Genomic DNA, 11,716 nt, shown 5'->3' with positions numbered 1-11,716 from the left:
AGCCAGGCATGGCATGTTGAAGGGGCCACTCTCATAATGTCCCCTGGGCTTGGACATAGCCTAGTCCTGCCAAAACACAACCAATTGTAAAGTCCTAATCCCACGCTGAGGCTGAGGTGGGCCAGTCCCCATTGCTCTGATTTTGGGTTGAGTGTAACCCTTGCTGTATCCAGGGCTACTCTGAAGGTAACTTGGTGCAAACACTGCTTTTGATGCTGCGGGACTGGGTGCTACAGAATGGGAAACACAATGACGAGGACACATTCCTTCTTGGAAGCTTATCACTCACGATTTCCCACAGTGTATAAGCATCCTCAGCTGGTTTGTAATGTTCTGAGACCGTCCCCATCCTTGAGTCACCTGCGAACACATCAGTTCCCACCAGTCCTCCCGCTCCAATATGGAGTAAAGCAGGCCAAGATTGTCCTAGAGAGCGGCCATACAGGGGCGGAAGTGCATGTGGGAAGTGAACAGGCCTTGTTCTGGGTCACTCTTTTCCACTACAAAAACTCCAGGGGCTAGTAGGCCCCTGGCTCCCATCCAGCCCCCTACTGTAACTCAAGGATTTCTGATCACGAACAGCATCCTCTAAGCAGGAGACCTGGGGTGAGTCACATTCTGTCAAGGGAATGGAAGTTGCACACACCCCTAGCTGGGAGCCTGCAGGACAGCAGAGCAAGCTGCTGATTGGTACATCTCTGCCAAATTGGGAGGCCCCATCACCCCCTCAGGACTAACTACTAAAGTGAGTTGATAAACAAGTCTAACATCAGGCCGATGGAGAGGAACTATGGAGTGTGGTGGAAACTGCAGGCTGTGCACAAACATCCAGCAAAAAAAAAAAAAACCTGTGTGAAAGAAATCAATGCATGTCAACTCCCTGTATAGCTATCCTTATCTCAACTAGCAAAAACATCTTGGTCCTTCCTATTATTGCTTATACTCTCTCTTCAACAAAATTAGAGATAAGGACAAAATAGTTTCTGCCAGGTAGCGAGGGGGTAGGGGGGGAGAGGGAGAGGGCGGGGGGGTTAAGGGAGGGGGTTGGGGAAGGGGGAGAAATGACCCATTGTATACACATATGAATAAAATAAAAATTAAAAAAAACAAACCTGTGTGAGGGCCTAAGGGTGCAGGAGTCCCAACTGTACTGCGTCCAAGCAGTACAATTTGATTTGGGGGGGTGGGGTGGTAGTTGGAGTATGTCCCAATACCACATTGCTGGTAGCACTCTGGAGGACACTAGGGACTTCCAGTTCCTCTCTTAGGAGGGTTTTGTTCATTTGTTTCCATACTGGGGTTTGAAATCAGGATATCTAGATTGCTAGACAGTTGCTCTGCTGCTCAAGCCACGCCTCTAGCCCTTTTTGCTCAGGTTACTTTGAAGATAGGGTCTTGCTTTTTGCTCAGGGCAGCCTGGACCTCAGTCCTCCTCACTTATGCTTCCTGCCTTAGCTGGGATGACAGTTGTGTGCCACCATCCCTAGCTGCTTACTGGTTGAGATGGGGTAGGGGGTGAATGAGGGTTCTAGTGAACTTTTTGCCCCTGCTGGCTGGCTTTGAACCACAATCCTCTGGATCTCAGCCTCCGGAGTAGCTAGGATTAGAGGTGTGATCCACTGGTGCCTGGCTTCACAGGAGGGTTTTCTGTTTTCCTCACAGGCCCTAAGCACTGGCTGGATCATTGCAGTTCAGCAGTCTGAGCACACTCACACACGTTCATGCATGCACACGCACATGCCTCCCCAGGGCTGAGCATGTACAAGCATTGGCGTGCTGTGCTACATGGGTGCTAAAAGCTGCCTCACATCTCAGCAGATAGGGGACAACTAACTATTCTTCCTACCCTTTTGTAGCCCCAAGGCCCAAGGTGCCTCACCCCAGGGAACTTTCAGACCCGTTTTCAGTTTTTGTCTTGTAGTAGTGTCATAGGGAGTAGTGAGTCATCTGGCGAGATGGCTTGTATGGTACTGAACCCTGATTCAAGACTGGTATCATAGAGAGAATTATGGTGAAGGTATCCTGATTGTCTACAGGAAAAAGGTTCAGTGAAAGGGAAGGCACTAATCAGTCCCCAGGTCTCACTCCGCATTGCACTGTACAGCATGGGTTTGCCTGGACTTTGTCCTTTACCTGCTGCTTGGACACATGCACCTGTCCACAATGCAGAGACCCAGGGGCAGCCACGTGGCTGTTGGGAAGGGAAGAGGCAGAAAAAGCACCTCAGGGAGGCCAGGCTACTCTCTTCCACATGGACACCAACCTGGAAGAACACTGCCCAGGAGCCCGGGCAGAGAAGTGATAGGTAGGGAAGTTGGGTCATACCCTGAAATAGTCCAAACATATAGGACAGTAACGTCCTGGAGAAGAGGGACTTAACAAACCACTTCACACAGAACACATGCCAGACAAAACCCGCAGACAACAGCTTAGGGCACAGGAACAACACTGGGAGCAGGGCAGTCGCTTCAGGCGCTTTTATTAGGTTCCACTGCAGGGCTGGGATCAAGGTAAGGCTAGTCCACACCCAGCTGATGCACACCTGTGAGCCCAAAGCAGAGCTGAAGCGGCAGCACCCATGTCCCAGGAGCAGGCCAGTCAGAGGTGGGCCAGACCCCACCTCACCTGGAGGGGACCACGGCAGCCACTGAGCTCACTGGTGCAGGTGTGCACTCAGGCACCCCTCTCTAGGCCATGGTGCCTGGTGGCACGAGAGGTGTCCACAGGGGATGTGAGGTGAAGCAGGGCTCACCCCAAGCTGGTAGCATTAGCTTGACTCTCTTTGGACAATAAAATAAAGTGCATTACTGAACAAAGAGCAACTCAGAACCATAAGCAGAAAAATCACAACACTTTTTCTTTAGCTAGAAGACAAAAGACGTGAATTATGTGTGTGCCAGAATTTCAGAGTGAGAAAAATATTGGCTGAGGAGAAAAGGAAACTAGCTTTGTGTATAAGACAAGAGAAAGTGGGAGAGGAAGCTGTGGTACAATGTTGGAAAGGACTCCAAAAGTCTACACTGTACTGCACTTGCCCAGGATGGGCAACAGTGCTACCATAGCCTTGCAAACACAGTAAACAATGGGTACAATAGTGCCAGGCCATCCAGTCTCACAGTTGATCTTAAGGACCAGGTGAGACGGGAGGGCAAAGCCCCAGCCAAGGAAGCTGTCAGGAGGGAAACCAGACAGCCCTTCTCTGTGGCATGCTAGCAGACAGCTCAGAAAACTGTTTGCTGCTTTCCACCACTCCTGACCCTCCCTCCAGGACAGCCCTGCCATGACCAGACCAAACCCAGTGTGCCCCAGGAGTAGATGAGCTACCCAGCGTTGACTTGGGATCCTATGGCAGGCAGACCTTGGAATGATGGCCACAGCCCTGCCACAAGAGCCCAACAAGCAAGCATTCTCCATCCATAGGGCGAAGGACAGGCGGGGCAGGATGAAACACAAGTCTTTCAGCTTTCAGCGGTTAGGTCCACCTTTCCCAGGGTGTAGCACAGCTGATTCAGCTCTCGTTAAGGCAAAGAGGCATCAAGATGCCCACAGCTTGCCTGGGAAAGGGCTGGACCACGGCCCAGCTATGGGGGACACTCAAGAGACCACTGGGATGCTATTCTGGATTGCCTGGACCTGACACTGTGTAGACATTATCAACTGTGCAGGCCCTACAGAGGCCCTATGAGGTCCTCACCTGATCCTGTCTCAGAAAGCCAGGATATGGGGAGGCTGTGAGTAGAGGACCAGTGTTGGAGGGAGGGGACCAGAGCCCCAGTGCTGGCCCATCCAGGCTATCTGGAAGGGCTGCCCGTCAGGCAAGGGCCACCACTCTGCTCCTGCTCAGCCACCCATGTTGCCAGCTGCCACAGCCATGTGGCTTGGTAGAAAAGTCTCAGGCACTGAGGTTTGCTTCAGAGAACTGACGGTGGTCCCCAGTTCACTTACCTCCCTGAACACCCATGAGGGGCTGCACTGAAGGAGGAAAGGAGGCGGAAACTAATTTCTCACTCCCCTTTTGTGTAGTTTTATCTTAAAAACAATAAATAAAAGTTTTCTGGGCAGGAATTACTGATAACTGTTATTATAACCAACAAAGACTTTAAAATCCCACCTGGATGTTGGGTGAGAGAACAGGCTACACACTAATGTGCATGTCAACCCAAGGAGGCCATAGCTTAGCCTCAGTGCTCTGACCAGACCTCAAATGGGAGGGATGTGGCTCTTGAGGCAGGGCCTACATCCCAAAGCAATAGAACACAAGAGGCAGCCAGGAGCTCCCAACCAAAAACACAGGGTGGGGGAACAATGAACAAAAAGCATCAAAAGGAAGGAAAAAGAAAGCTAGTTGGCAGCAGCAACGCCTCTCTGCACCCCCCATTTCAGGTGATAATTTGGAGGTGCCTGGTCCTTCCAACACAGTGGGGGTGGGAGGGCTATTAACTGGGTGAGGCTTGTGGGGTGTTCTTGGATGGGGCCACTCTGTGCTTCCAGTTGGGAGGTTCTGTTCAGTCCCAGCACAGCAGCAGGGGTTCCTTCTCTCCAGGATTGGCATCAAAAAGCTTCAGTAGGTCCGAGACACCAGGGTGGCCAGCCCTGCCCCTTCAGAGCTGTGGGCCTCAGGCCTTACAGGGAACGCATGGGGCTCCTGGCTTGAGAGAGGACTGGGCTGGCCAAGTTCCACCCAGCAGAGGGCTGGAGCCCTAGGTCCTGGGGAGGCTACACATTTCGCAGTGGCCTGTGCCTGGCTGGTTCATGAAGGTGCAGTGCTGACAGGCCCACATGGCAGCGGTGGCAGCGTGTGCAGAACCCCCGACAGCTCCATACTCATGGAGGCCAGGGAGCTGCACACCAACAGTGCCTGCAGGGTGGAAAGAAAACCACGCACTCATTATGTCTGTACAGAAAGGATGCATCACCCTGCCTGAGAGCTCTATGGCACAGGCACAGGCAGGGGCGGCTCAAGAACCCCACTGCTCATGCCAAAAGTGCTGCCTGTATCAACTGTGAGGACCTTGGTTAGTAAATGCCTGCCCTGCTTTGCACCTGCATGTGCATTTCCCTTTTGTTGCTGAGTACTCTCCATGTGAGTATCGTCACGCCCCTGCTGATGGATGTCTGGGTGGTTCCAGACAAAGCTGTCATAGCACTCTTGAATAATCTTTTTGTGGATCTGTGTTTTGATTTCTCACTGCTGGATCACAGGGCAAACATATGTTGAGCTTCCTAAGAAACTCAACCCACCTCTCATGGTGGTGTACCATTTTTGCATCTGTGATGGTTAATTTGATTGTCAACTTGAGTGGGTTAAGAAGCACCTAGGAGATTGTAAGGCACACCTCCGGGTGTGTCTGTGGGGGTGTTTCTAGAGATGATCATTAGGATTCGGATCTAAACATGGTTTAATGCATTGAGATGGATCTAAAATTTGAATAGATTATTGGGAGGTGGTGCAACTGTGGAAGATGGGGCCTGGTTGGAAGTAGTCACTGGAAGTGTGTCCTTGGAGGCTGTACCTTGCCCTGACCTCTTCCTGTTACTGCTTTGCTCTGCTTCCTGCCCAGGGCAAGTTGAACAGCCTACATCTCCACACACTATGACTGCCAGGATGTTTTGTCAAAGCACATGGAGCCAAGCAACCATGCACTGAAACTTCTGCAACTGTGAGGCCAAATAAATCCTTCCTCTCTTAGATGGTTTCTGACAAGTATTTTCTCACAGTGATGAGAAAAGTAGTACAGCATCCCACCAGCAGGATATGAGTTCTATCTACTCTACATCCTCATTAGCACTTGATATTGTCAAATGTTTTCATTTTAGCCATTTTGGATGAATGTGTACTGATATAAAATTTGACTTGCAATTCACCGATGACTAATGATACTAACCATTTCTGTATCTTCTTTTGTCAAATGTCTAAGTTCTTTGCCCAGTTTTTACTTAAGCTCTTTCTGTTTGATTATTGTTGATATATAGAATTCTGTTCTGGATAGGAACAGAATGTATACACTGCAAATACTGTCTTCCTGTCTGTGCCTTTTCAAGTTGCTAATAGTGACCTTCGATGAACATAAGTGTTTCATTTTTTATTGTACATTTTTTGGGTGGTACTGGGGTTTGAACTCAGGGCCTCACACTTGCTAGGCAGGTACTCTACCACTTGGGTCACTCTGCCAGCCAAGTGTTTCATTTTAATAAAATCCAATTTACCAATTTTCTTCCAGTGGTACTAGGATCAAACCTAGGACCTTGCACATGCTAGGCAAGCATTATACCACAGACTGAGCTACACCCCCAGTCCTTAGATTTTTGAGACAGGGTCTCACTATGTAGCACAGGGTGGCCCTGAACTTGGGATCCTCCTGCTTCCACCTCTTGAGTGCTGGAATTACAGGTGTGTACCACCACACCAGCTCAATTACGAATTTTTTAAGCCAGTGTTTTTCTGTGTCCTACACTGAAATCCTGAATCCTATCTAAAAGAACCTTCCCTAGCCCAAGGTACTGAAGATATTCAATTACAAATAAATGCTCTGTGGGTTAGGCCTTATCTTTAGGACCAAGCCTATCCTGAGCTGGTCTCCATGAATGACACAGACCTGTCATGTTCCAGGTCTGTTTGACCACATGGAACCTAGCTGTCTCAGGACACTCTACATCCTTTCCTGGGCTCACTGCTCTGGTGCCTTTGTCATCAACCCTTGACTATCTGACCCATTAGGCTATTTGTCCTCTACCCAAAACCATACTTTCTTGATTACTGAAGTGGTACAGCTTTGAAGTCAAGCAGAGTAAGTTCTCTAACTTCTATCTTGTCTCTCAAGACTGTCCTGTCCGTTAGAGATCCTCTGCATTTCTACATAGATGTTAGAACTTACTAATTTTTATGAAAAAAGTAGTCTATAGGGGGTTTTGTGGGGAAGACTGATACCTTACAGATAAACTGACTGATCCAGCTCAGAAAAGTGACATGGCTTCCCACTTATCAGTTCTCTGGGATCTTGGCAGCTTCAGAAGAGAGCTCTTACCTAAGTCACTCAATCTGTTTCTCATGTCTTGTGTTTTGCTATGGTTTTATAAACAACTCTCTTAGTTTGCACTGACAGTTCTATACACAGGACCAGACAATCACACACTAAAATTTTTTAGCAGAGTGAGTCCAGATGAACTCAAGGAGCTCTCAGGCACAAGCTGTTGCAGGTGACAGGTCTAGACCCTGTTACTTGCTGCTATGTGAATTAGGTTTTTTTTTTTAGGCTTCAAAGTATGAGAGATGGTGCCAAGTGTTTCATGGAGATGGCAAACACATGCTATGTGTTCAAGCAGATACTTTTTAGATTGAGCTTTAGGGTGTGTGAAGACGGGTGTATGTGTATATACAGATATACACCTATGCAGTTCACAGAGCTGTGCACACTAGGATCTATGGCCTGGACAGCATGTGACCATGGCTACATGACCACAATAGTGACTTTGGTCATGGGCCCACAAGAAGATCCAGTCTATGATTGCCTCTTCACCGCAGCATCCCCAGGATGCAACCAAGTCAGAAGTCCATGGCATGAAGGACTACATGTTCTGCTTTCTGGCTGTGGCCCTTGGGGGACAGGATACTTACTGCAGAGCTGCTCGATGGTGGCCCACTGCTCAGACTTCTTCCACGTCTGTGCCAGCTCCTCATTTCTAGTCCTTACAGCTTCTAGCAGCAGGCTGATGCTGTCCTGCAAGAAACCAAAAGGAAGGTTCTACCTTGTTCTGCCTAAGAGGAAAAGACTCTTGTTAACAGGTTTCTTCTTCTTGAACATCAAAACCTGTTTCAGGGGAAATTTTAAAAATCTTACCCAATGTGTGGTGGCACATGTTTGTCATCCAGCACTGGGGAGGCAGAGGAGCATGAATTCAAGCCCAGCCTGGACTATATAGCAAGTTCCATGCCAGTGTGAGGTACACAGTGAGAACTTCTCTCAAAAACTCTAAGAGTCTTTCACTATAAAACACATTATGCCAGAGGGTAGGCCTAAAAATGAGCTAAAATTTAAGTTACATGCAAATACTCCCAAGTGGGCATCTGTACCTCGCTCTGCCAATGGCCGACAGTGGGCTCAATAGTCTAGAGGACAGAAACCCATGTTGCTGGGTCTAAGACAGAAACAAATGCACAGGAACCCATCCTCCTCCCTCTCACTTTATGTTCTAACTCTTTCTTTCTCCACATTTTATCCTAGGCCTCCAGGGTGAACATGCAAAGAATTAAGTTTCTATAGTGAGACTGATAAAGTCTTCAAGGGCTCTCAGTACCTCCAGAAAATGTTTTCTAACAGGTAAAACATTGACTAGCAAGGTGGCCCTGATGGAGACCACACCCCAACCACCCTGTCACCTGCTCCTAGGATGACAGGGCTGACCCAGAGATTAGGAGGTGCAGTTTCCTGGGCTGAGCCACAGAGTTTCTGAGTTTCTGATGTCAAGTATCATGAGTGGATGATACTTAGTGGGGACAAAACAGACACAAGATAAACCAAGCAGAACAAAAGACCAGCTATAGGCTGCTAAAACAAGAAAAGCCCTGGGCAGGGAGAGCTCTGTTCTCTCACCTTTAGGGAAAGACACTGAGTTAGCATTAGCAAAAAAACTTGTTCCTCTATCTTGTGTTTCTGTGGGGCTCAGGCAAAGAACAAAAGGCCACAGGAGGATACCTATGTCACAGTACATACAGAAGCTTCCTGGTGGGACCCATTGTACTGCCACCCTGCCCTGCACAGAGCACCTGCTGCCTGCCAAGAACTTACCCTCACCTTCCCCCATAATGTGTCTTAAAAATGCCAACTGTGCATCTGTACACATGGAGCATGGAAGCTGGCCAAGCCTTCTGGACCAAGGTATGAACCATCCTTGGCTTAGGAAGAGAGGAGATAGTTTTGATTCCAAAACCGCTGGGATATAGATTGAACTGTGAGATCCCTGAGACTCTAGGCTATAGGATACAGCTCATGCATCTCTGTTCTCCAGGTGATTACAACCAAGGTAACTGTTCTCCATGTAGGATAAAGGTGAAAACATTCATCTTGCCAACCACAGGCTCAGCTTCCCACCATACTCTGGTTAAAGGAAAGAAGGTAAGACAAGAAGTGGCCATACCTGCAGAGGCATGACTTCATTGGTGACCAGAAACAACAGGAGGTGGAAATCTGAGATGGTATCCAAGAACACAGATGAGGTATTCTGGGACAAATAGGTGGCCAAACTATGGAAGTCCTGAAGAAAATGGGGCAGGAGACAAGGAAAAAACACAAATATTCCATCATAATTCTCCAGTTTCACACCCAGAAGGAGAGTTCCCTCCCAAAAAACATAAACGTATTTAATGAAGACAGATCTCTCTCAGCTTTTCTTTCTATAACCACTGAGAGGACCCAGGGGAAGAGGTGCAAATAGCCACAGGGTAAGCATTGAACTCCTCCCAAACCCCAGCTGCCTGGGGGAACCTTGAGCACATTTAATTGATTAAGATATGTGAGAAAGCAGGTGTATATGCTGACCTAGATCTGAGATGGTCAGACAGACAGAAAACGCCCCTTCATCTCCAGATGCAGAGTAGGCCAAGGGAAGGGCTCTTTTGGTCAGGGAGGGGGATCAATCTGGCCTGTCTGGATACCTTCTTGTGTGAGGGCATTGAAGAGTGAGAAGGAGAAATGGGGAGGGTCACTGCCACACTGCACACTGAATATGTGCAGCTCAAGGAGCCATTCAGTAATTGGCTTTGTGCCCCAGTAAGCACCCCATGTCTGCAGGCAGACAGGCAGCAAGGAACCTGAGCATCAGAAAAGGCTTCACCATCAAGCTATAGCACCAGAAGTAAACCTCGTTACAGACATTCCTCAGCCAAGCTATCTTCTTAAACACCGGTCCCAAATCATGCTCTAAGAGTTGTGAGCACTCTGACGGGGTGCATAAGGCAGCAATTCACATTCGAGTCTGGGCTCATCTGCTGGTCAAAGTGGAGGGCAGGGCAAGAGGATAAGCAATGAGCCTATTGCTACATGATGTGCCAGATTACACAGGGTCCACACAGCCCAGGAAATTCAGCAAGAGGTGGGGCAGACCAACAGGGAAGCAAGATGATCTCACTGCTTAGGTCCACAAAAGATGTATTAATTAACAAACAAACATAAAAAGGCTGTTGGTAGAGGAGCCAAAGGGATTAAAAAATTTTGGAAAAATTAAGAAGCCCATTGAATGGAACTTCTGACAAGTCTGTAAGCTTGAGGAAAACAAAAAAGAAAAGTGTACTTTAATCTTGGAGAAGGGGCTCAAGTGGTACAGTGCCTGCCTAGCAAGCACGAGGCCCTGAGTTCAAACCCCAGTACTGCCAAAACATAGTGGAGGCCTTGAGCTGGGCACCAGTGGCTCACGCCTGTAATCCTAGCTATTCAGGAGGCAGAGATCAGGAGGATCGTGGTTCTAAGCCAGCCTGGGCAAATAGTTCCATGAGACCCTATCTTGAAAAACCCTTCACAAAAAACAGGGCTGGTGGAGTGGCTCAAGGTGAAAGCCCTGAGTTTAAGCTCCAGTATTGAAAAAAAAACACAAAAAAACAAAAAAACAGTAGGCCTGAGAACTTAAGGAGATTTGCCCTGTGGTTAAACATCACCTGGCCAGGGAAAGGGCACTCAAGTGATCGATGGTACCCTAGAGCTATTTAGGAGGCTGAGACTGGGAGGATTGCGGTTTGAGGCCATCCTGGGCAAATAGTTCATAAGACCCCATCTCCAAACTAACCAGATCAAAAACAGACTGAAGCTGGTGGAGTGGCTCAAGTGGTAGAGCATCTGCTTAGTAAGTGTGAGGTCCTGAGTTCAAACCCCAGTGCTGCTTAAAAAACAACAAAAAAAAAAACCCAAAACAGACTGAAGGTGTGGCTCAAGTGGCAGAGCACCTGCTTCGCAAGAGTGGAAGCCCTGAGTTCAAACCCCAGTCCCACCAAAGAAAAACAAGACAAAACAAAAACAACGACAGTATCCTAAAAAGGGCCCCATCACAAGAATGGCAAAGGGCTTACCACAGAGTGAATCAGGGGAATGTGAAAGCATGGCACCTTTTGGGAAAACAAGACTGATGCTAGATAAATAATCTGAAGTTTAAACTGTGTTTCTAAAACAAAGAGCTTACCTGTGTCTCACCTAGTACTTCCCGGTTTTCAATAGGAAATGGATTTTGTGAAATAGAAAAAGTGTAAACTGGATCCTTGGGGAAGGTTGTCGTGATCTAAAGAACAAAAAACAACTGTGATAAGCTTTGCTGAGATGGTATGGACACACAAACCCGAGCAGACCCAGCACACCTGGGCAGGTTATATGCACAGCAATTTTGAGGCCTATAAACTCCAAGTTGAAGGGTAGTTAAATATTAGTGTCAATCCCAAATGGAAATATAAAACTCAGATATTGGGAGACAAACTGAAGAATGTGTTTAAAAGTACCCACACCTGACACATGAAGACCATCTGAGTCTCATGCCAGTGTTCTTGCTCTACCATGGACTAATGAGAGGCCAGTTTGCCCATTTAACCCAACAGAACTAAAGAAGAAAATGGAGGAGGCAGGAGGACAACTCAGAGGCATGAGATTTACATCACTAGGCTTGGGGGCAAGTGCACAGTCAACCAATGTGGGTCTGAGAAACACAGTGACCGCTAGGCTGCTCCATGGAGCCTGTGGCT

The 11,716-nt window shown here is 48.0% G+C and overlaps 1 protein-coding gene across 1 annotated transcript in view; it reads right to left on the bottom strand.

The window, feature by feature from the left end:
* Positions 1 to 2,462: 2,462 nt before the first annotated feature.
* The window catches only part of Nploc4 (NPL4 homolog, ubiquitin recognition factor), a 55,470-nt gene continuing 46,216 nt past the window's right edge, over positions 2,463 to 11,716 (bottom strand). The window contains exons 14-17 of the mRNA XM_020187881.2: positions 11,167 to 11,262; positions 9,136 to 9,252; positions 7,616 to 7,718; positions 2,463 to 4,858 (exon numbers count right to left, since the gene is read on the bottom strand). Coding sequence (XP_020043470.1) covers positions 4,701 to 4,858; positions 7,616 to 7,718; positions 9,136 to 9,252; positions 11,167 to 11,262 — 474 coding nt within the window. The 3' untranslated portion in view covers positions 2,463 to 4,700. The remainder of the gene's footprint in view (positions 4,859 to 7,615; positions 7,719 to 9,135; positions 9,253 to 11,166; positions 11,263 to 11,716) is intronic.

The sequence above is a fragment of the Castor canadensis genome, chromosome 11 (genome assembly GCF_047511655.1).
Source record: "Castor canadensis chromosome 11, mCasCan1.hap1v2, whole genome shotgun sequence".
NCBI classification, from domain to species: domain Eukaryota; kingdom Metazoa; phylum Chordata; class Mammalia; order Rodentia; family Castoridae; genus Castor; species Castor canadensis.
The sequence above is the reverse complement of the archived record's forward strand: the minus strand, read 5'-3'. Positions and strand labels throughout refer to the sequence as shown.